The following is a 23,323-nucleotide window of genomic DNA, read 5'->3' on the forward strand; positions in this document are numbered from 1 at the left end:
TTTATTTGGAAGTTGGTGCAAGTGGCGCTTGTCCAGGAGGCCCCGAGCATCGCCCGGGAGGCAAAGAGAAGCAGCCGGTGTCTGTCTGTCCGTCAGGTCCATGGAAGGAGGAGAGGAGAACGCAGCGCGTGCTGGGAACTCCCAGCCTGGCACGTCCCGCGATGCAGCGCGGGGGGCTCTGAGTGGCTCAGCCGGGTCAGAAGGTGCAGCAGAACCGGGGGAGCCGAGTGGGCGAATCCCTCCTGGGGAACACTCTGAATTCCCTCGGTTACCCCACCAGGGTGCCCTGCGCTAGCACTGCCAGGCTGGGACTCCCACCGTGCTGGGAGCCGGGATGACTGGCCCGGAGGATGCCCAGAGAGCCAGCGATGGGAGCGTTGGGTGGGGACCCGGCTGGTTCCCATGGTGGAACCTGCCAGTGCAGACAAGCCCTCCCTGCTCCAAGCCTGGAGTGACAGTGTGTGTCAGACCCTCTTGGGAGCTGGGGGCGAGTGCACGCAGCAGACAACAGAACTAGCTTTAAAAGGGCCGGGGGGCGGAGGTTGAATTTTGAAGAGAGACACTCAGGGGCTTGGTTCTCAGTGTCCTCCCAAGGGGGGACACCTCTTCCATTGCCTGTATCCGCAGGCTCTGACCCTCCCAGCACCCCGAGAGCCCAGCCTGGGGGAGACGTGGCGCCATGGTCATCCCCCACAGGGGCTCTGAAGTCGGAAGGGGTGGAGCTGCCCTTGCAGGTACATCTCTGGAAACAATCTCGCTGCTTTAACTCACTTCTATCTAGGAACCCCCCAGCTTTGTGAGCTCAGCGGTTCTCTGCGTGGGGCACAGGCCGCCCTCTCCAGGGTCTGGGCCCAGCGCGCCAGGCTACAGGGTCACCCTGAGCAGCCAGTCCCCAGCACCTTTCTGCCCAGCTACTTCCTGACCTTGATCAGCGAGTGGTAGACAGGCTTGACAATCAGGTGCAGGTGCAGGGAGTTGTCGATCAGGTACTCGGAGGTGCGCTTCTGCAGGTCGGCGTGCGCCAGGAAATCGGCCAGCTCGTCCGTGCTCTGGTGGAAGCTGTAGGCGTGTCTCACGAAGATTCGCCCCTGCTGCCGTACCCCCACCAGGACGGTCTTCTGGAAGCTGACGCCCGCGAAGTCGGAGCTGGTCATAGCCGGGGTGATCACCAGCCGGGGCCGCCCGTCCTCGATCCGGATGGACTGGATGGCTCCGGAGACAGAGTCCGAGTAGACGGGGCGCAGGCTGACGGGCAGCCAGCGTGGGGAGAAGAGGACATTCCAGGTCACCCGCTTGCTGGCGTCGTGGTTGCTGGGGCCCAGCTGGGTTTGGAAGCTGGTGCTGCGGTCGTCGCGGGCCGGGTTGTTGATGACCCACGGGGAGCCCCAGGAGCTGGAGAGGTAGTTGCGGGGCAGGAACATGCTGCAGTTGACGTCGAAGTACTTGGCGAAGTGGATGGGGGAGGCGGAGTGGAACTGGAAGGCCTGGAAGAGCAGGTCCTGGATGGCCCCGTAGTGCCGCACCATCACCGCCGACTGCTTCTGCAGGTGGAACAGGTGGCTGGGGGGGATCATGGCGTAGCGGATGGAGCGCAGCACCTTCACCACCACGGGGGCTTCGGGCTGCTTGCGGCCCAGCCACTCCTCGACGGCGGTGTACAGCTCCAGCTCGCTGTGCAGCACCAGGTCGGAGCGCTCCAGCAGCAGCACCAGCAGCTCCGCGCTCACCGTGGCCCACTCGGCGCCGCCCATGACGGCCGAGAGGTTCCAGGCCAGGAACTGCAGGCAGCTCTCCTGCAAGCCCGCGTCCCCGATCTTCACTGCGTAGTGATACCAGCCGACCACGTGGCCCTGGCTGGACTCGCTGGCCAGGTGGCTCTTCATGTACTCGGCCACCCCGCGCTGGAGCGTGGAGACGCGGTATTTGCTAGCGAGGCGGTGCAGGGGGATGGCCTGGTGCAACAGGATGGAGATCTCCCCGCAGTACAGATACCTGGGCGCAAAGAGTGACACAGCACCCCCGGCGTTAGCTCTCCCCACACCTCATGGGGAAGGGCAGCTCTGCCGGTGCCCCTCGACCCCGACCCACAGCCTCCTGCTATCCCAGCCCTGGGTTCCCCCTGCCCACAGCTCTGCCGGTGCCCCTCACTCCCGACCCACAGCCCCTGCTAGCCCAGCCCTGGGTTCCCCCTGCCCACAGCTCTGCCGGTGCCCCTCGACCCCGACCCACAGCCTCCTGCTAGCCCAGCCCTGGGTTCCCCCTGCCCACAGCTCTGCCGGTGCCCCTCAATCCCGACCCACTGCCCCCTGCTAGCCCAGCCCTGGGTTCCCCCTGCCCACAGCTCTGCCAGTGCCCCTCACTCCCGACCCACTGCCCCTGCTAGCCCAGCCCTGGGTTCCCCCTGCCCACAGCTCTGCCGGTGCCACTCTATCCCGACCCACTGCCCCCTGCTAGCCCAGCCCTGGGTTCCCCCTGCCCACAGCTCTGCCGGTGCCCCTCACTCCCGACCCACTGCCCCTGCTAGCCCAGCCCTGGGTTCCCCCTGCCCACAGCTCTGCCGGTGCCCCTCACTCCCGACCCACTGCCCCCTGCTAGCCCAGCCCTGGGTTCCCCCTGCCCACAGCTCTGCCGGTTCCTCTCACTCCCGACCCACAGCCTCCTGCTATCCCAGCCCCAGGCACCTCACACAGCTGAGCCAGTGCCCCTCACTCCCGACCCACAGCCCCTGCTATCCCAGCCCTGGGTTCCCCCTGCCCACAGCTCTGCCGGTGCCCCTCAATCCTGACCCACTGCCCCCTGCTAGCCCAGCCCTGGACTCCCCTCCGCCAGCTCTGCCGGTGCCCCTCAATCCTGACCCACTGCCTCCTGCTATCCCAGCCCTGGGTTCCCCCTGCCCACAGCTCTGCCGGTGCCCCTCGACCCCGACCCACTGCCAGACAACTAGGGTGACCAGACGACAAGTGTGAAAAATCAGGACTGGGGTGGAGGGTCATAGGTGCCTATATAAGGAAAAGCCCCAAATATCGGGACTGTTCCTATAAAATCAGGACATCTGGTCATCCTAAACTAAACTGTTGGTGTGGTCTGGGGCAGACTGGGACGTCTCTGTGCAGCTCCCCTATGAGGGTTTGAGCCCAGCTCCCTGGTAGTGGGGGATTCCAGCCCCAGGCACCTCACACAGCTGAGCCAGTGCCCCTCAATCCCCACCCACAGTCCCTGCTATCCCAGCCCTGGGTTCCCCCTGCCCACAGCTCTGCCGGTGCCCCTCACTCCCGACCCACAGCCCTGATTCCCAGAGCCGGCTCTAGCTTTTTTGCCGTCCCATTGGCGGCAGCTTTACTGCGCCGCTTCATTCTTTGCTGGCAATCCGGCGGCTGGTCCTTCCCTCCGAGAGGGACTGAGGGACCTGCTGCCAGACTGCCGCCCCTTCCCATTGGCAGCCCCAAGCACCTGCTTCCTTTGCTGGTGCCTGGAGCCAGCCCCGCTGATACCCTCCCTCCCCTCTTCTCTCAGCCCCTCTGCCAGTATTTTCCTGGCTCATGTTGTAGCTGGCACCGGGCCTGTCCGGCTCTCCCTGTGCCCAGCGCCTCTCCAGATGGGGGAGTGGTGCCAGTGGCCTGGTCCCCTGTGTGAGGAAGTTCCCCCCACCCCACCCGCCCAGGGATGTCAGTGCCCTGCTCCCCCACCTACCCAGGGCAGTCAGAGCCCCCCGCTCCCCCCCACACACACACACCTGATGAACTTCTCGAAGAGCGCGGCGTTGTCGGCCGGCTCGTGCAGCGTCACCATGGTCTGGTTGTGCAGGAGGCTCTCGAAGGCTTCGCTCTGCAGGGCCAGGAGCAGCTGGTGGGTGTGGAAGACCTTGACCTCGTCGGAGCCGGCGGTGCGCACCCGCAGTGTGGTGTCGCTGGCGTTGCCGTCCTGCAGCAGCTCCTGCAGCCGGTGGATCAGTGCCAGCGAGTGGTTAATGGTGGCCCCGGCGGCCTCGCCGCTGAGATCCGCTTTCTGGGCTGTGCGGGGGGACAGACACGCTGAACGGTGGGTATGTGCAGGGGGCTGGGGGGCAGGACACATGGGAGTTGTCTTGGAGAGCGGGGGTCAGGCCAGCCCATGGCGATGGCACCTGGGCGCGATGGCTGGCGGGGGCTGGGAATGGCACATGGGGCTGGGAGGAGGATGGGAATAGGGGGGATGAGGAGGGGTTGTGGGCACAGTAATGGAGGTGATGGGGGTGCTGCGGGCAGGCACAGGAAGCCGCAACACAACGTGCTGTAACCCACAGCCTCTCTGCACAGCTTGCAAAGGGTTCACGGGGGGGGGCGGCCCAGCCCCCCTGCAGTCCTCTAGGATGAGCTACAAACGTCCCCAAGTCAGGGCTGGCAGAGACCCGGGAGTTCGTCCAGCCATTCCCCGGCCCCGGAGGACTCAGCCCGCGCCCCCCTGGTGCCCTGAGAGGAACCACAGAGAACCAGCATGACCCGTTCCATTCCGGGGCTTGCCTTCGGTCCCAGCTGGTTCTGATCACAGGCCCTGGTCTCTCGGGGGGCAGTGGGAAGAGAAACCCGCCCTGGGGCGTTATCATTGTGCTGCGGGTTCGTTCTCCCCGGACGGCAGAAGGGCCCCTGGCTCTGGAACAGCTCCTGAAGATCAGCGTAACGTGTGCGCAGGAGGGCAGGATCCGAGCCCTGGGCCGGGGACACGCGGCCCCAACCCCCCGCAGGGCTGGCAGCTGGCTGGGAAATTGTCAGCTGGCCTTGGGGTCCAGTTCCAGACGCGGTAGCCAGAGGCTACTCGACTCTGGGGCTTCGGTGCCGCTCCCTGCCCCACAGCTGAGCTGCTGGGAACCCCCTTGCAAGAAGAAACGGCTTACGCAGCTGGCCTGTTCCCAGAGGACCCCAGTCTCTTGCATGGGCCACGGGCTCACTGGCCACCCACCTCATGGAGCGACTGGGAGCATGGCACACACTTCTGCTGCTCCCCCAGTGCCGGCTGCCCCCCAGCACCGGCTGCCCACTCCCCCAGAGGCGATCCCAGCTAGTGGGGGAGGTTCCCCCGGCCCTGGCTACCAGAGCGGGTATTTGCTAAGCCCGAGGAGCTGGCTCCCAGCCACCCTGACTGACTCACAGCCCGTCATTAACTCAATGAAAACGCTGCCACTTAGCTAACGGGATGAATTAAACCCAGCTGCCAAGGCAAGTTCCCCTGTGCTGCTTTCCAGCAGCTTCCTGCTCCCGCTGCTCAGCCAGGACGGGAGGAGATGCAGGGCTGGGGGGAGGAATCGCTCCTTCAAGGGACAGCGCCCGGAGCAGCCGCTTCTGGCAAACTCGCGCTGTTTGTGGATCCGTCCCGAAAAGCCAGCGGTGACTGGGTTTGTGACTGTTATCCAGAGAGCAGGAAATGCCCCCAACTTGGGCATGGCCTCTGAGCACCAACGGCAGGGCCTGTCGGCTCCCTCTGCCTGGCACCCAGCCCCGTGGCACTGGCCTACGTGGCAGGCACGATTGCCTCAACTTCCCTGGAGCCAGAGCTGCTTGCACCCGCGGTGAATTTGGCCCGCTATTATAGCTCTTAAATCCACGTTGTCGGTGGTTCTCCTGCGGATTACCCTTCCCCGCACAAAAGCTCCCCACTAAGCCCAACTGAGCAGGGATTAGCAACTTGCTTGCAAGCCAGGCCGGAGGGGCGGGGGGCCGTTCCCGTCCCACCGCAGCTCGGGGCCTGGCCGCTCCGTCCTGGCGCGGATTCGCCGCGCCCATGGGCCTGGCTGGGGCACTAGCACCCCAGGGCGCCATCGGGGCGTGGGCTCGGCTGAGAGCTGAATGGCCCAAGTTGCAAGGTCAAGGTGGATGCCCCAGTCTCTGGCTGTCCTGTGGCCCCAATCAGCTGCCAGTGCAGCCCCTTTCCCAGCAGTGCCAGGAACGTTGTCTGGATACCCAGGCTCCTTCCCCAGAGCCATCTGCTTTGCCCCGCCCTGGCCCCCCCGCCCCGATCAGACCCTGGCGCTGCCCCCACAGCTCAGCAGCCAGGCGCCCTCCCTTACCTGCTTGGACGGGGAGTAGGAGCAGCAGGAAGGTGGCCCAGCTGCAGCCCCCTCGCCGGGGCACGGCCGGCCTGGCCCCCAGCAGCCCAGCCATGGCTCTGCCAGCGCCCGGCGAAGGGGATCAGCCCTGCACTGAGCGGGTGATGTGCCGCCCTGACTCTTTATGTAGGCCACTGACCCTCCCAGCCCCGCGCCATTGATTGGTGGAAACGGACAACAGCTGTTACCAAGGAAACCACTTCAGATGGTGAATTGATTCCTTTTCAGCACGGTGGCGCGCCCGCCCGCCCGCTGGCAGCTTGTCCCAGGGGTGGCTGGGCTGCCCTGGGCCCCCCCCCCACCCCCGCCCGCCAGCGCCTGGCAGCCTGCGCTGAAGGAGCTCAGGCCACGAAATGCCAACGCGTGTTCCCACTTGATCCCGCTCTGTGCGCTCGACGGGCGTGGGGACGGCTCGCGCGGGCAGCCCCGCTGGCTAGGAAGGGCTGGGCCTGTCTGCAGCAGGGTCACAGGGCAGCGCAGTCAGCAGAGTCACTCCGGATTTACACCGGGGTCACGGGGAATCGGCCCCATCGGAGTCAGCAGAGTCACTCCGGATTTACACCAGGGTCACGGAGAATCGGTCCCATCGGAGTCAGCAGAGTCACTCCGGATTTACACCGGGGTCATGGGGAATCAGCCCCCCTTCAGAGTCAGCAGAGTCGCTCTGGATTTACACCGGGGTCACGGAGAATCGGCCCCATCGGAGTCAGCAGAGTCACTCCGGATTTACACCGGGGTCATGGGGAATCAGCCCCCCTTCGGAGTCAGCAGAGTCGCTCTGGATTTACACCGGGGTTACGGGGAATCGGCCCCATCGGAGTCAGCAGAGTCGCTCTGGATTTACACCAGGGTCACGGAGAATCGGCCCCTTCGGAGTCAGCAGAGTCGCTCTGGATTTACACTGGGGTCACGGGGAATCAGCCCCCCTTGGAGTCAGTAACATCACTATTGGGTTACGCTGGTGTCAGATGAATCGGCCCCCACTGGATTCAGTAGCATCGCTCCGGATTTACACCGGGGTCAGGAATTGGCCCCCCATGGCAGCTGAACATTTTCACTGGGCCCAGCACACTGGTGTCACACGACGCTGGTAGAAAAGGGCCTGGGCCGTGCACACCAGGGAGAGGTGTGCCTGATGCCAGCCTGCCCGGGTGATGGGCACTAGCTGCTGACACAAGGTGTTTGACCTTCCTGTGAGCGTGTCCTGCTGCAGCCGGAGCGGCTGGCAAAGCGCAGCCGGTCGATCGCTTGGGCCCGGGCTGCCAGGACATCGATGATGTGTCCTTGCTTCCCCCCACTCCCCGTTGGACGGCAGAGCTCGGCACTGGAGGCTGGCGCTGGCAGCCGTGCTGGCGCTGCTTTCTCCCCGGCATCGGGGGCGCTTTGGTGGCTAATCTGAACGTCCAGGTCTCCAGATGTCTACAGAGCTCAGACAACGGCCAGCCCCACACCAGTGCCTAGGAGACCCCACACCACTCATCCCACCACGCCCTCAGCCCCCTCGCTCCCTCCACCCCTCACGGCTAACTGACCCCATCTGCTCTGCCCTGGGAGACCCACTGGCCAGGCGCCTGGGTCTCCCCGTCTCCCCCAGCTCAGGCACTGTAACCCTCTCCCCACGTCTGGGGCAAAGGGGCAGGCACCTTACCTGCAAAGCACTTAGTGTGCTGTGAGGGCCAGGCAGAGAACCGGTATCACTTTACCTGGTGGGGCTGCTAGCTGAGCAGGGAGAGGGGCTTGGGGGTCACCTGGCCCCTCCCCACCCTACGTATTTCTGTGTATTAGGGGAGCAAACTGAGCCTGAGGCCCCATTGTGCCGGACGCTGCCCCAAAGAGCTCTCAGCCTGAACCAAGATGGGAGGTGGAGAGTCATCGATTCCAGGGCCAGACGGGACCGTTGTGGTCATCTCGTCTGACTCCCTGCAGAGCACGGGCCAGAGACCTGCCCCACACAATCCCTAGGGCAGAGCTTGTAGCAAACATCCCAGCTTCATTGCAAAATTGCCGTGATGGCAAATCCACCAGGCCCCTTGGGGAATTGTTCCAGTGGTTAGTTACCCTCAGTGTTAAAAATGTTCCACCTTATTCCCAGGCTGACTATGTCTAGCTTCAGCGTCCAGCTGGTGGATGGAGTGAGACCTTCCTCTGCTAGACTGAAGAGCCCGTTATCAAAGTTCCCCAGCTCGGTGCTTCCAGACTGGGATCCAGTCCCCCCTGAACCGTCTCTGTGTTACGCTAAATAGACTGAGCTCCTTGAGTCCGTCACTACAAGGCAGGTTTTCTAACCCTCTGATCATTCTCGTGGCTCTTCTCTGATCTATCTCTGATTTATCCACATCCCTCTGGAATCGTGGCACCAGGACTGGACACAGGATTCCAGCAGCGGTCAGACCAGTGCCCAGTACAGCGGTGAAATAACCTCTCTGCTCCTCCTCCAGATTCCCGTTTGTGCATCCCACGATCCCATCGGTGCTTTTGGCCAGTGGTGCACCGGGAGCTCACGTTCGGCTGAATTCCACCCCCCACCCCCCAAAAATATTTTACAGTCGCTGCTCCCCTGGGCAGAGCCCCCAGCCTGGCAGCATGGCCAGCGTTCTGTTCCTAGATGTTTACAGTTACAATTCTCCTTATTAAACCACCCATTGTTTGCTTGTGCCCAGGTTACCAAGCGATACCAGCTGGCTCTGTCTCAGTGACGTGGCCTCTGCTTTATTTCCCACTCCCCCAATTTCTGTGTCACCTGCAAACTTCACCAGCGATGAGTTTCTGTTTTCTCCCGGGTCATTGGTAAAAACTTTAACTAGTGAAGGGCCAAGAACCGATCCCTGTGGGACCCCACCGGAACCACGTGCGCCCCATGGCGACTCCCTGGTCCCAGTTACATTCCGAGCCCTGTCAGGTTGCCGGCTGTTAATCCAGTTCATGGGGGCCCTCGTTCTAGTTTTTAACACAAACAATTCTGCCCATTTTACAGATGAGGGATCTGAGGCCTGATGTGATGCAGTGATGTGGCCAAGGTCACACGGGGAGTCTATGGGAGAGCAGGTGCCTAGCCCGGTGCCTTATCCACAAGGACACCCTTCCTCCTGGCTCAAGGGGCCCCAGCCCAGCGAGAGCAGCAGAATGTGCCTTTGCTGGCAGTCACATGGACTGGGGCTGGGGCCGGGGACAGACAGCAGCTTCGATGGTTCGCACACGCGCACCCCACTCCCCCAGGGCACGGCTCGAACAGCTGCTGTGACCTTCAGCGCTCATGAGCAGCCAGTCCAGGCCGGTGCCGCGGTGGGGGAGATTAGCCCGTCCCATGTATCGAGTAGCTGTCGGGGCTGATGGGATTAGAGCTGGCATCTGCTTCAGTGCGGCTTTTGTCCGAAGCTGCCAAGTGAAGTGAAAACCCTGCCTGGCTGGTGTGCGCTTCACGCCTGGCTCCGCTGCCTGCTCGCTCCCCCCTTCCTGCCCCTCCCCACGCTGGCAACCAGCCAGTTGTTTCTCCGGATCAGTAACAGAAGACAATGGAGCCCTTGGCCAGCCTGTTATGGCCCCCTCCCGTCCCGGCTGCCGTGCAGAGCAGGCACAATGGCTGTGCCAGGCCTGCCCAGATTTCACCACCCCAAGTGCCAACCAGCCGCTTTCACCCAGCTCTGACTTTTGGAGGCGTCCCTGACCCTACGCGGCCATTAAAGAGCCCGCGGCGTATGAACCCCCTGCGTTCCGGCCAGGCTCCATGCTGGCACCCTGCGGCTCTGCTACTCTTCTCCAGGGCCCGGCCAAAGCGACTGGGTGTTGCCACGGGTGCTGCGCTCCACCCCAGAGGCAGCCGAGCATGCAGCACGGGGGGTGGGGGGAAGCACCCTGGGATACCCTGGAGGCGCGAGTCCTTGGTGCATTTACGCTGAGAGGGGCACCCTTTGGGGTCCTGGACATAACAACCCCCCAGACTGACGGTGAGTTAACTCCGCTGCCTTGGAGCGCTGCGGAAACTGCTGCCCAGCAAGGGCTGGGGGCCCAGACTCACCTGGGAAATCCACCTGGACTCAGCTGAGTTGCACTGGAGCAGGGCTCCGCTAGGTGTAAAATGCAGGGACAGTTGTGGGAGTCTGGGCCAGGCTTTCTGCTGCATGTGGCTGGCGCTGCTCGCAGGCGCGGGGTATATTCTGTAACTCAGCCCCGTCCTCACACTCACGCTGCACCCGTTGAGCCAACGCTGGGATCTGGAGCCCGGTTAGTGACAAGGGGCAAAGCCCTGGCTGGCCGCTCTCGCTTTGGGGCCACGACCAGCTTGTTTCGGTTTGCGCTAAACAGATTGCTCGTTGGCTCGCCACTGAAATCCGCCTCCACCCAGGCCCAGCCGCCGGCGCCTCTAACTCAGTTTCCAATCAGACCTTTAGAGCACTCGCAGCACCAGGCCAAAGGGAATCCAGATTCTGCGCCCACGATTCCTGCTCTGAGCCTGGCAGCTGGCTAGCGCCCGGTCCCGGACAGCAGTGCTTCGTCCAGCCTCAACAAGGAGCCCCGCTGGAGCCCCTGGGCTGCTGCTGCTCTCCAAGTTCTGCCAGGCAGGTGGGAGCTCGTCTTGGGGTGCTCAGGGAGTCGACGGCACCATCTGCCGGTCGGGGGGACCCTCTGCTCCTGGCCTCCAACATGCCAAGGGGTCTGTATGTCCAGGGAACCCCACAGGCCCTCAGCACTGGACAGCAGGACCCACCTCTGGGCACAGGGTGAGGCTGCATGAAAAGGTGTGACCCAACGGCAGGAGATGGAGGGGGCCCTGGCAGCTGGGGTGGGCAGCTGGCCTCATCTTCCTGCTCTGAGTGACACAGCCCCATGTCCCCCCAGCTGCCTCTGAGCACCCCATTGCAGAGCAGGCAGCGTGAATTCCCCCGTTAGCCCCGCTGCATCCCCCCAAGGCCTGTCAGTCCTGGGCATCCTTGGAGGCTTTAGCTACAGGGCTGCCAGATGTTGACATAGTCCCTGAGTAGCTGGCTGGCTGCCTAGGGGCTCGGGGAGGGGACCCCGCTAAGCTGCAGTGGGAAGATGGATTGTCAGCTCCTAGCCCAGGGCCTGTCAAAACTTCCTGTAGTGCCTGGTCCCCTAGGGGGATGAAAGCCTACAACCGCTGCCAGCTAACAGGGTCGCTCCTCTGGCTCGGGTGTGTGAGGTTCCTGCTGTTTGAGTGGAAGCCCCAGGGTTAGTCTCCTGGGGTCGTTTTGCTTTGAACAGGAACGGCGCAGGAGGCGTGTGGTGGTGCCGATGCGCGGTGGGAAGGAAACGCAGTGATGTAATCAGTTCAACAGCAGGGCCGGATCCGGCAGCGCTACTCACAGGAGGGAATCGGCTGCAGCCAGGGCCTGGTTCCGGGCAGCAGGCTAGCAAGGTCAGCCATACAGAACATGAGAGTGCAGCGCATGCATCTGCCCACCAGAGGGCACCTCGGCGCCACAGCTCATGCCCACCTGGGCTCAGCAGGTACGTGGCCAGGTGCTGCCGGGGCAGGTGTTGGGGGGACCGGGAGGGAGCTGCCACCACTCCCTGTGCCAGCCGGAGGCCAGGGCTGTGCTCACCGGGGACAGTGCGGGGAAGCCAGAGCTACAACTGCAACCCTGAGCAAAGCTGGAGTCCAGCCCGGCTGGCGGAGCAGCAGGGTCTGGCAGTCAGGCTGGGCCAGAGCACGAGCAGGGCCACATGGGGCTCACGGGTAGCACCAGGCTTTGTCCTGCACCCAGCACCATGGTACGTGAGCTCTGCGCTCTCGCTTGCCACGTGGCTTTCACCATCTCGGGCGTGCAAAACAGCACGTTCCAGCAATGCCCCTCCAGCTGGAGATAAGCACCCTGAGTCAACAAGCTGGAAGTGCTAATGCAGAGCAATCGTGCCGGTGTGCTGCCTAGGGTCACCGCGCCCGGAGAGCCCTCCCCAGCACCGGTACAGCATCCTGCTCCCCTCCGGGTTCCTGAAAACCTTCCACCACTTCAGCAGGACTGCGGGAGAAACCCCCGTCCCGAAGTGGGTGCAGCTGTGGGGCCTAAGAGGTTAATTCACTGCCTGGTTTGGGGGTGTGGAGAACATAAGAACGGCCACACTGGTCAGACCAATGGCCCATCTAGCCCAGTGTCCTGTCTTCGAACAGTGGCCAATGCCAGGTGCCCCAGAGGGAATGAGCAGAACAGGGCAGTTATCGAGTGAGCCAGTCGTCTGGTCCCAGCTTCTGGCAGTCAGAGGTTTAGGGACACCCGGAGCATGGGCATCTTGGCTAATAGCCACAGAGGGACCTGTCCTCCAGGAACTTAGCTAATTTGTTTTTTAACCCAGTTATACCTCTGGCCTTCACAACATCTCCTGGCAACGCGTTCCACAGGCTGCCTGAGCGGTGTGTGAAGAAATACGGCCTTGTGTTTGTTTTAAACCTGCGGCCTGTTCATTTCATTGAGGGACCCCTGGTCCGTGTGGTATGTGAGGGGTAAATAACACTTCCCTGTTCACTGTCTCCACACCAGCCAGGAGTGTACAGGCCTCTATCATACTCAGCCATCTAAGGTGAACAGTCCCAGTCTTTTTAATCTCTCCTCGTTTGGAAGCTGTTCCATCCCCCTAATCACTTTTGTTGCCCTTCTCTGTACTTTTGCCAGTTCTGACATACCTTTTTGGAGATGGGGCAGCCAGAACCGCAGGCAGTATCCAATAGGTGGGGGTCCCATGGATTTATACAGTGGCATTGTGATATTTTCTGTCTTAGCTACAGGGAGTCCCCGGTATACGTCAGGCTTGTGTTCCTGGAAAGGGCGACGGATACGGAGAATTTTTCCCCATAAGAAATAATGGCCCATCCTGCCTCTTCCTGCCCCCCCTTTCACCTCCGACCCGCCTCTTGCCACCCACTTCCACCCCCTCCTCCGAGCGCGCCCCATCCCCGCTCCTCCCCCTCCCTCCCAGTGCCTCTTGAATCCCGGGGGAAGCGCCCAAAGGAAAGCCAGGCAAACGGTGAAGTGACAGGTGTGCGGCTCAGGACTGACGTGAATCAGAACACGTTCCCCTATTGCTGAATGCCGGATACACGAACTGACGGAGACATTTCCTGGGGACCCCCTGTCTCCCTTTCCTAATGGTTCCTAATGCTCCGTTCGCTGTTCTGGCTGCCGCTGCTCACTGAGTGGATGTTTTCAGAGAACTACCCACAATGACTCCAAGATCTTTCTTGAGTGGCAACAGCTAAATTAGCCCCCATCCGTTTGTATGTATAGCTGGGATGATGTTTTCCAATGTGCGTTACTTGGCACCTATCAACACTGAATTTCATCTGCCATTTTGGTGCCCAGTCTCCCGGGCTTGTGAGATCCTTTTGTAGCTCTTCACCGTCTGCCTGGGACTTAACGCGCTTGAGAAATTTTATATCCGCTGCAAACCTTGGCACCTCACTAGTTAGCCCCTTTCCCAAAGGATTTATGAATGTGTGGAACAGCCCAGGCCCCCATACAGACCCCCGGGGGACCCACTATTTACCTCTCCCCACTGAGAAAACTCACCCTTTATTCCTACCCTTTGTTTCCCGTCTTTTAACCAGTCACTGATCCATGCGAGGACCTTCCCTCTTATCCCATGACTGCCTACTCTGCTTAAAAGCCTGGCGTGTGAGACCTTGTCCAGAGCTTTCTGACAGTCCAAGTACCCTGTATCCCTGGGTCACCCTTGTCCACATGCTTGTTGATACCCGCAAAGAATTCTAATAGACTGAGACATGATTTCCCTGTGCTGACTGTTTCACAAGGGAGACCTGAGATCCCAGCTGGCCCTCGTGTCTTCCTTCTGCTTCCTTGTGAAGAGCAGAATTGTCTTTATAGACCCTGTAGGCGGCAGGTTCGAATCCTGCCCAGGGCCGTAGGGGCAAAGAGCCATTCCCCTTTGAACTGCTGGGTGGGGCCAGAGCGGCTCCTAGTGGACATTTGCCCACAGTGCAAGCCCAGGCTCACTCTTGGCAGCCTGGGAATGAGGAGCTGATGGGACAGGGAAACTGAACTCCCCTCTCCTTTGAGGGCGTCCATGCAGGGGATGGAGGCTTGGGGGAAGGGAGCTTATGCTGCTGCCTCCTGGGCAGTACCTGCTCGCTGGGTGTATACCAACCCTAAATGAGCTGACAGCAGGGTCTGAAGAAGTAGCTCCACTAGCTGACACCTATAGTAGACTCTTATCCTCTTATATGGCCCAGCTGCTAGCATGGGACACTCCCCTCGTGTGGGTTCTGGGTTCCTAGAAGAGGTTTGGCCCTGGATTTCCAGCAGGATCCATCATGGTGAGCAAGGAACTCCCCAGCTCTGGCTGCAATATGTCCTAGGCCTGCAGCATCCCCCCTGGCGCTGGCCATTGGGGTTGATGGCTGAGCTGAGAGGTGCTTGTGTAAATATCTCCTCACCAGATCTGCTGAGCTCAGAGCCCGGCCTCCTGGGGGGACGCAGGCACGGAGAGATAGGGGACAAAAGGCTTGTGAGGTCTTTGCTGACCCTGGGCCTTCCAGATGGCCGGCTGATAGCACCAGGCACACCTGCTATCTGCTGCGGAGCGAGTGAGGCTGGGGGTGCGCAAACAGGGCTGTACTGGGATTCCTGCATTGCCTGGGAGTGCAGGGGGATGCTGGGGGACGCCGCGCTCCCCGCCTGCTCTTTGCAGGTTAATGGCTCGGGCTGCATTTGCCAACGGCTCATTTAACGGCCTGCCTGGAAAACAACAGCTTGCGGGGCGGGGTGGCAGCCTGGCTGGATCGCTGCCAACCGTGGGGTCTAATGAGCCAAGTGCCCACCATGGGACTGGGCACCTGGGGGTGCATTGGGCAAGTTACCCCAGCGGAGATCTCAGCAGTATCCCCGAGGGGCAGCAGCATGAGCTTGGGGAGAGGAGCCAAGCGGGGACTCTCGCCTCCCCCTGGCCAGGCTGGGCAGGGCCGGGCTGAGCTGAGCTGAGAGCCCCTCTGCATTCTGCATCCTTCAGAGCATGCCAGTCGCTGGGGGCTTACCCCGTGCCGGCCTGTCTGGCTCTGCAGCACTTGTGGGGCTGGATCGCACTATGGGGACGGAGAAGGGAGCCCCAGGACAGGAAAACTCAATAACAATGGGGGATTTCAACTCTCCCCATGTTGACTGGGTCCATGTCACCTCAGGATGGGAGGCAGAGATAAAGTTTCTTGATACCTTAAATGTCTGCTTCTTGGAGCAGCTGGTCCAGAGGAGAGGCAAGTCTTGATTCAGTCCTAAGTGGAGCACAGGAGCTGGTCCAAGAGGTGAATCTAGCTGGACCACTTGGTAATAGTGACCATCATATAATTAAATGTAACATCCCTGTGGCGGGGAAAACACCCCAGCGGCCCAGCACTGTAGCATTTAATGTCAGAAAGGGGAATTACCCACAAATGAGGAGGTTAGTTAAACAGAAATTAAATACTAGAGTGAAATCCCTGCAAGCTGCATGGAAACTTCTTAAAGACGCCATAATCGAGGTTCAACTTAAATGTATACCCAAATTAAAGACATAGTAAGAGAACGAAAGAAGTGGCACCGTGGCTAAACAACAATGGAAAAGAAGCAGTGAGAGGCGAAAAGGCATCCTTCGAAAAGTGGAAGTTAAATCCTAGTGAGGAGAAGAGAAAGGAGCATCGACTCTGGCAAATGAAGTGGAAAAATATATTTAGGAGGCCAAAAAAGAATTTGAAGAACAGCCAGCCAAAGACTCCAAAAGTAACAGCAAAAAAATGTTAAAGTACATCAGAAGCAGGAGTCTCTAAACAACCAGTGAGGCCGCTGGACCTTCGAGATGCTAAGGGAGCACTCAAGGACGATAAGGCCATTGCAGAGAAACTAAATGAATTCTTTGCATCTATCTTCACGGCTGAGGATGTGAGGGAGATTCCCAAACCTGAGCCAGTCCTTTTAGATGACAAATCTGAGGAACGGTCCCAGATTGAGGTGTCAGTAGAGGAGGTTCTGGAACAAACTGATAAACTAAACAGCAATAAGTCACCAGGACCAGATGGTATCACCCGAGTTCTGCGGGAACTCAAGTGGGAAATCACGGAGCTACTAACGGTCATCCGTAACCTATCATTGAAATCAGCTTCTGTTCCAGAGGGCTGGAGGGGAGCTAACGTGACACCACATTTTAAAAGGGCTCCAGAGGTGACCCCGGCAATTACAGGCCGGTGAGCCTGACTTCAGTACCGGGCAAACTGGCTGAAACTATAGTAAAGAACCAAACTGTCAGACACAGAGCTGAACATAATTTGTTGGGGAAGAGACTGTGGGTGGGGGGAGGGGCAGTGTGCTGGGCCTGGGGGGCAGAATCGGAGGCTGCTGTTGCAAAGACTGTGGGTTTCCGCTGGGATCTAAGGCACTTCCCCGGGGGAATGACCCAGGCTGTAGGAAAGGGACAGCATCACCCCCGTGCTGCGGCATTAATTTGCTCTGATATAATTGCAGAGCAAGTTACCAGCGTGAATCCCCCTCCCAGGCCCGCTCCCAGATACGGTAGGGACGTAGCGTTAGCCCCATTTTGCAGCTGGTGAAACCGAGGCACACAGAGGGGAAGCGGCACACCCAAGGCTCCCCAAAGTCAGCAGTGGATTTGGAACCCAGGAGTCCTGATGCTCCATTCCCTTCTCTAGCCATTGCACCCCGACCCTCCCCTCCCAGCACCCAGGAAAACGCTTTGAGGGGCTGTCAGGATTGTAGGAGTTGCTTTTCCTCTGTGCTCTGCAGCAATCGAGTCTGTGCTGCGCTGCCCCCTGTTGGCTCCGTGTTAGCTCCGTGTGCACCTCCGGGCCCCACACTCTGTACAAAACACGTGGACACCAGCAGTGGGATAGCCGGGCTCACAAGCTGCTCACAAGCTGTGGGTTCAAATCCCAGCTCAGAGGGAAAAGCAAGAGTGGGCTTTCTAGACCTCATTTACGTGCCCCACAAAATCACTGCATGATTGGCAATCTGCTCACAGGCGGCCCAGGGCTGGGCTAACAGGGGGACTGCGGGTCGGGATTAAGGGGCACCGGCAGAGCTGGGGGGGGAGGATCTTGGACACCCCCTGCCTGCTGTTTCCCCAGTTTGCCTGCAGCTGTTAAGGGCAGGAGTGACACAAGCGTCGGGGTCTGGCTTGCCGAGATGAAATGCCCTCGGTGCCCGGGCCAGGTCTGCGCCGGCGGGGACGGGCAGGCGGAGATTGATGGAGAGCATGGCAATAAAGCCTCCACTGATTAACCAGCCTATTTCCTCCTGGGCCCAAGCAGCGCTAATGTGCTGGGAACGCGCGGCTCCGAACCTCCCCCGCTCCCGCCAGCCTCGGCCCCGGTGCTGGGAGCCCAGCTAAGCCTGCTGCTGGGCTGCCGAGCCCGAGCTGGCGCTGTCCGTTGGCACAGGCTAATCTCAGGGCTGGCGAGGGGCAGCAGGTGCCAGGCGTGGTCCTTGGAATGCCACAGTCCAGCCGGGGCCGAGGGCGGCTGGGCAGCCGGGGGGGCCGCCTGGGGATGGGACTAAGCTTGTGGCTTGCTGACTCAGGGCTGAACTGCCATGCTGTGAGGGAGGGCCCAGGTGAACAGCGAGGCTCTGGGCCAGACCCCACCTGGTTAAGGCATTACCAGTGAGCTGGACAGGGGGTGAGCAGTGCCAGGGCAGGAGTGCCGCCCGCTGACACCGTCACTCGGGTCAGGGGAGGCTGTGGGGCAGAGCAGGGGGACCCGCCCCAACACAGCGTCAGGTGAGACTCGTTGCTGGCAGGGTGGCGCGGGCTAGAAGGCGCATTCTGGGCTCCATCTCGGGGCTGGGAAACTTGCCGGCACAAGACGTATTTTGGAGCGAAGGGCTTAGCAGGACGCAGAGGAAGGACTGGCTATTTACACAGCTCATGAGAACAGCTCCGCAACCTGCCAGGCGTCCGGGCATCAGCCTGCCGCTAACTAGGGGGGCTCCGAAGAAACCTCTGCTATGGGCAGGTTCCTCCATCCAACTGGCCACTGGGTGGGGAGCTTCTTGCACCTTATCATCAAGCATTTGGGGCTGGCAACTGTCTGAGCCAGGGTCCCCACCTGGCTGTCTGAGCCAGGTCTGGGCACACCACAGCAGCACAGCCCCCAATACGAGGAAAGCCTGGGTCGGGGAGAGGGCAGATGGGTTGCATTGGGCAGGATGCTGTGAGCACAAGGCCAGGGCGCTGACTGAGAGAGATGGAGAGTGGCAGGTGCTAAGTGCTGTGATTTATCACTCCGAGTAGCCACAGTGACAGCTGCAGCTCTCCCAGGGCCGGACAGACAGACACACACACACGGGGACACACACGCTGTGCAGGGCTCAGGACACACACGGACGTCCTTTGTGTAGTATTCACCAGGTTCTTTTATCCCTTGTTTTACAAAGAGGGCCTTGCCCGCCCGGAGGCATATCTGAAGCATGGGGGTGTTTGTTTACTGCCCGGTTGGGGCGTAGGATTTGCAGTAATTGTTCTGGTTGTTTTCTCTGCGTTGCACCTTGAAATGCCCAAGGCGTGTGTCTGTCAGTAGGGCCAGCTGCCATGTTTGGCAAGGCTCCCGCAGCACGGTACCAGGCGAGTCCCACACGCTGCGCTCTCTTCTGGACATTCGACTTCACTCTGGGTGTGCTTGCGTGGTTGGCTGGTTAATGACAAATCGAGGTTGGTTGGACCGAAGGGGGAAGGTTGTTCTTTGTATGTAGAACAACGTAACAGCAGGGTCACTTTTGTGCAATGTGGGGCTTGGTGGTGGGGGATGCATTGGTGACCGGGCAGGAGCTCGAGGGCTGCTTTGTATTCAGTGAGGAGCAGATGGCGGCTGCTGTTAGTTTTAAATCAGATCTCCTGGCCCCAGAGGCTCCAGCTCCCAGCATGCAGTGCAGCACCTGGGTTGGCGCAGAGGTGGGATTGGTGTGTGTGTGCGGGGAAGGAATACACCTTGCACCCAGGTTTTGATCTGGGGAGCCCACCTGGGAGCGCCCGGATCCATACCTGAGCACTGCGATTACCAGCCTGAGTGCTCGGTGCGGGGCCGGGCACCCTGGTTTGGGTGTCCCACGTGCCAGCTGAGCTCTCTGTAGTGTGAGCTGGCGAGTGGGCACGTGCTCCGCACGCCCAGTGAGCTGTCCCGCCGGGTAGCGCACCCGGCAGGTGGGTGTGATCCTGCACAAGTGCACACGAGTGTGCGCCAGAGCCCTGGCTGAGCTTGCCAAGGGAGGAGGGTGCATGTGAGCTCTGGGAGGCCCTTGCCAGTGGTGAAACGCTTGGTCCTGCCTCAGCGCAGGGAGGCTCCACTCGATGACCTCTCCAGTCCCTTCGGTGACCCTCGGGTTCCAGTGTCTCTGTCTCAGCCCCCCCTTTGCCCCAGTGACCCCCCCCAAACCCAGCGGGGGCACCCTGGGGTTCAGCGGGGGAGGAGGGCCATCCAGAGGGCAGGTGAACAGGGCCACTGCTCTGAGCTGCCAAAGCGACAATCCTAGCCAGCAGCCTGGCGATTGATTCCCGAGCGCAGCCAGAATCCCCCACTGTCCTCCCCACGCCCATGGGAACTGCAGCCCCTCCCCCTGGGCACAAACTGGGCAGCCTGGCTATGACCCACCAGCATTGCCCCCCGGGTGTCAGCTGAGCTCTGGGCTTGGCTTAGGGGGTCCTGTTGCCCGTCAGCCTGACTAGTGCAGGGCTGATCCCTGGCATCTTCCAGGGCTTTGCCGGCTCTCCCCCCCCCACACCCTTTGGAGACTTTCATCCCAGGCCCAGAGGGACAAGCCTGGCTACTCTGGCCCCAGCTGGCTTGCCCTGCCGCTGCCAGGGGCTCCCTCCCCTGCCTCCATTAGCCCAGCCCCCACACACGCTCTGCATCTCCTCCAGCCGCTCCCCCTGGAGGCTGGCTGCCAGGAGCCCGTGCACACACTTCCCTGGTGACGGTGCATGGGGTGAGGTGCTTGGGCGCGCCCTCGGGGGGCAGAGATCAGTGACTACAGCTGTGCGGGTGGCAGGAGGCCAGCGAGAGACCCCAGGACAGGCGCTGCTGAGGGGCACCCAGGTAAGAGCCCGGGGATCCAGCGTGGGGCCCACGGGGGTTCGTCTGGCGGGCGCTGGAGACCCTGCAGCCGAGGGCAGCTGCTCTCAAAGGGCAAGATGGCAAGTGTGGGGCAGAGTGAGGGGGAGATGCGCCCCCTGGACACAAGGCCAGGGCACGTGACCAGAGCCCGCCCACCAGAGCCCAATGCGGGACGGGCTGGACCGAAAGACAGGAGAGAGGGTCCCATTTTACCGGCTTGTCAATAAAGGACTCCTTTGGGTGGGGGGGTAGGAGTTTGCCCGGTGGATTATACAGATATGATTTACCAATTTTATTGGCATACCCTATCTACCTCTCTCTCCTCACCTACCCTGCAATCTGTCCGTCCATCCATCCGTCCCTACATACACCCCATCAGCTTTATATCTATCTATCTATCTACCCCCAGCCACCTCCTCTATCTATCTATCTACCCCCAGCCACCCCCTCTATCTATCTATCTATCTATCTATCTATCTATCTATCTATCTATCTATCTACCGACCGTCATTCTCCCTGCCCCGGGTTGGTGTCTGGGTTGCGATCCACGCCGTGCGGCATGTCCGGTGAATTCTCCATGGCACGTAGCTGCTGGGGGTCCTTTCCGGCAGGGGGCCATGCTCCAGTCTGGGGTTCGGCTAAAGTGTTTTGCTGACATGACGGGTTCTCCGCTGTAACACGCTGGCGACTTCTGGCTTGTTCATTTCCCTGCACTTTGGAGGCAGGGCAAGACCCTGAAGGGTGAATCCCTGACAGCTTCAGAGGCCAAATGTCCCCCCACCCAAGCCCCGGGACAAAGCAGCCTGCAGACGGACAGACAGACAGAGTCCCAGGGAGGTGAGTGCAGACATGCTTCTTGCGGCCAGCCCTAGGATCCGAACCCGGCAGCATCTGCACAGTTAAATACCCGACTCTCAAGTGCCCCCAGGACAGAAGCAGGCTGGGTGGGGGCCACAGGCTGGCACCGGGGGACAAGCTGGGACTGGCAGCTGCTTCCCCCCTTCCCTGTTCAACTGGGTCCCTGCTGAGTCAAGGGCACACGGACCCCGAGGAAAGGACACATCTGTCCAGGCACAGCAGCAGCAGCAGCAGCGCCGGTCAGCAGGCCAGGTGCACGACCGGAGGGGGTCGCCCCGTACCCCAGTGCCAGGGACTGGCCCCCGAGGGCTCAGCGGCCCAAGGGCAGCTCCTCAGTCAGTGCTGGCACAGCGGGCACAAGACATGCCAAAGAGGAGCTTAGAGATCGCTGGGAAGGGCCACAATAACCTCGAGCCACCAGCGCTGGGCCTGATCTCCCCCCCCCCCCCCGGCCCCCATCCTAGGGAGCCTGGGGGAAAAGGGGCTTTCACCACACAGGCCCCATCTGAGCTGATTTGGCCGCTGTTTCCCCACGTCCAGTTCTTAAATCCCACCAGGGCATTGAGGTCTGGGGCTGTGGCGTCTGCGCAGCAGGGAGGGGTCTGGCCTGGGGAGCTCAGACAAACGGTAATGCAGCCGGTTTTGAGAATCTGAGAGGGGTGGTTACACTTTTGCTCCTCACACGGTGTCTAATACACACGCAAGGCAGGGACGGGGGTCCTGTATGTACAGAGCTGGCTAATAGGGATCAGTTCTGCCTTTGTGCCCACAAAGGAAGGGTGACTGCGTGGATAAAGCACTGGGCTGGGACTCAGGAGAACTGGGTTAAATTCCTGGCTCTGCATCGGTTCCTTTGGGCAGGCAAGTGCACCTCCCTGGGCCTCGGTTTGCTATCTGTAAAATGGGCAGAATGCCCCTCCCTTCACTCGCCTTCTGTCTGTTTAGACTGGGAGCAACTTGGGGCAGGAACTGTCTCTTACTCTGTGGCTGTGCAGCGCCTGGCACAGTGGGGCCCTGCTCTCAGTTGGGGCCCACAGGGTGCTACCATTATCCAAACAGGAACATGCTGGGACCTGGGGCTGGATTCAATAAGATTCACGCATTAAGGTCCCCCCGTGGTATCCCCTGTCCTTTCAGCCTGTCCCATTCTGCAAAACTTCGGAAAACCAGGAACCACAGAGTGAAGAAATGGGTCCAGCAACCTTCCCTCTGGCCTCTGCGAGCTAGCAGGAGCCGCTGGGACTCAGCTGCATGCTCTCCAGCGGCAGGCACTCTGTGTGGGCAGCTGCCTTGAATGGTAGAGGACTTTGGTGGTGAAGCTTGGCAGAGCTGTGGCTGTGATATTGGGCAATCTGGGGGGGTCTGAGCACCTGCCCTGAACCCCGTGAGTGTGATGCCACTGGTGTGTGGGTCTTGTGCTGGGTAAGCCAAAGGCATTGTGAAGGGGTTGTGAAATCCTCCAGGTGTGGGGCGATTTCTGGGGCGTGGCTGTGCAGAGATCCCCTGGGCAGTGCAGCGCACCTGAACTTCACAAAACGCGCACAGAGAAGGTGCTAGGCTCCATCCCAGACTGGCCACGCGCCCTGTTCCCGGCACTATCAGCATAGGCTGAGCGCGGGGTCGTGCTGTGGGCATCTTGGGGCATCGCTCGAAGAGGGCAGAGGGCGGATTATCTGGGCACAGGCCGTAGCGCTGTACGTCCTGGGGTGAGAGGGCTGAGATTTGCTGAACTCAGCCTTCAGGAAGGACACCCTGTAGGGTGACCAGATGTTCTGATTTTATAGGGACAGTCCCAATTTTGGGGTCTTTTTCTTATATAGGCTCCTATTACCCCCCACCCCCGTCCCGATGTTTCACACTTGCTGTCCGGTCACCCTACCCGCCGGGCACCCTTAACTTGGTGCTACTAGACTTCCCTACAGTGAGAACAAAGGGAGGTGCATAGCGGGGGAGAGGGGGTGACCCCGCCAGCCAATCCGAAAGCACCTCACCCTGATTGTAGTAATGACAGATACTTACCTGTCCCTTACCCCAGGGCTACCTTCTGATTGGCTTAGAAAATCCCCTGTTTCAGCCAATCGCGAAAGTGCCGTGGTTTTGTGACCAAACCGGGCCCACCAGGGCTCAGTCCAGGCCTGGCACCTGGGGAGCCAGCTGTCAATCTGAGCTGCTCCGCGGCAGGGCCCGATCTGCCTCCCACGCCCTGCGCCTTGCAAGACCGACCCGGGGCCCGACCATTTGTAACTCGAGTGACTAACAGCAACGCTGGCACTGACCCATGGCCCGGGCCCTGGCGTCTTCCAGTCGGGGCCGCGATAAGCCACCTCGCT

At 60.7% G+C, this 23,323-nt stretch overlaps 2 protein-coding genes across 2 annotated transcripts in view; one reads left to right on the forward strand and one right to left on the reverse strand.

Moving 5' to 3' along the window:
- Window positions 1-6,283, reverse strand: BTBD17 (BTB domain containing 17). The gene is made up of 3 exons (XM_039501975.1): window positions 6,041-6,283; window positions 3,734-4,010; window positions 1-1,992 (listed from the first exon to the last, which is right to left on the reverse strand). The coding sequence occupies exons 1-3, from the start codon at window positions 6,132-6,134 to the stop codon at window positions 912-914; spliced, it is 1,452 nt and encodes a 483-aa protein (XP_039357909.1). The 5' UTR covers window positions 6,135-6,283; the 3' UTR covers window positions 1-911.
- The window catches only part of GPR142 (G protein-coupled receptor 142), a 25,882-nt gene continuing 6,462 nt past the window's right edge, over window positions 3,904-23,323 (forward strand). Inside the window, exons 1-2 of the mRNA XM_039501976.1 lie at window positions 3,904-4,038; window positions 11,300-11,545. The gene's annotated coding sequence lies outside the window, so the exon portion shown is untranslated. The remainder of the gene's footprint in view (window positions 4,039-11,299; window positions 11,546-23,323) is intronic.

The sequence above is a fragment of the Mauremys reevesii genome, linkage group 15, assembly GCF_016161935.1.
Source record: "Mauremys reevesii isolate NIE-2019 linkage group 15, ASM1616193v1, whole genome shotgun sequence".
In the NCBI taxonomy this organism is placed as follows: domain Eukaryota; kingdom Metazoa; phylum Chordata; order Testudines; family Geoemydidae; genus Mauremys; species Mauremys reevesii.

What these genes read in the sequence shown, in the direction of transcription:
- BTBD17 (XM_039501975.1), bottom strand. Translation starts at nt 6,134, where the DNA reads ATGGCTGGGCTGCTGGGGGCCAGGCCGGCCGTGCCCCGGCGAGGGGGC. An exon ending in CCTACTCCCCGTCCAAGCAG is followed by an intron (nt 4,011 to 6,040) that starts GTAAGGGAGGGC and finishes CCCCCCGCACAG; the next exon opens with CCCAGAAAGCGGATCTCAGC. An exon ending in CTCTTCGAGAAGTTCATCAG is followed by an intron (nt 1,993 to 3,733) that starts GTGTGTGTGTGT and finishes CTTTGCGCCCAG; the next exon opens with GTATCTGTACTGCGGGGAGA.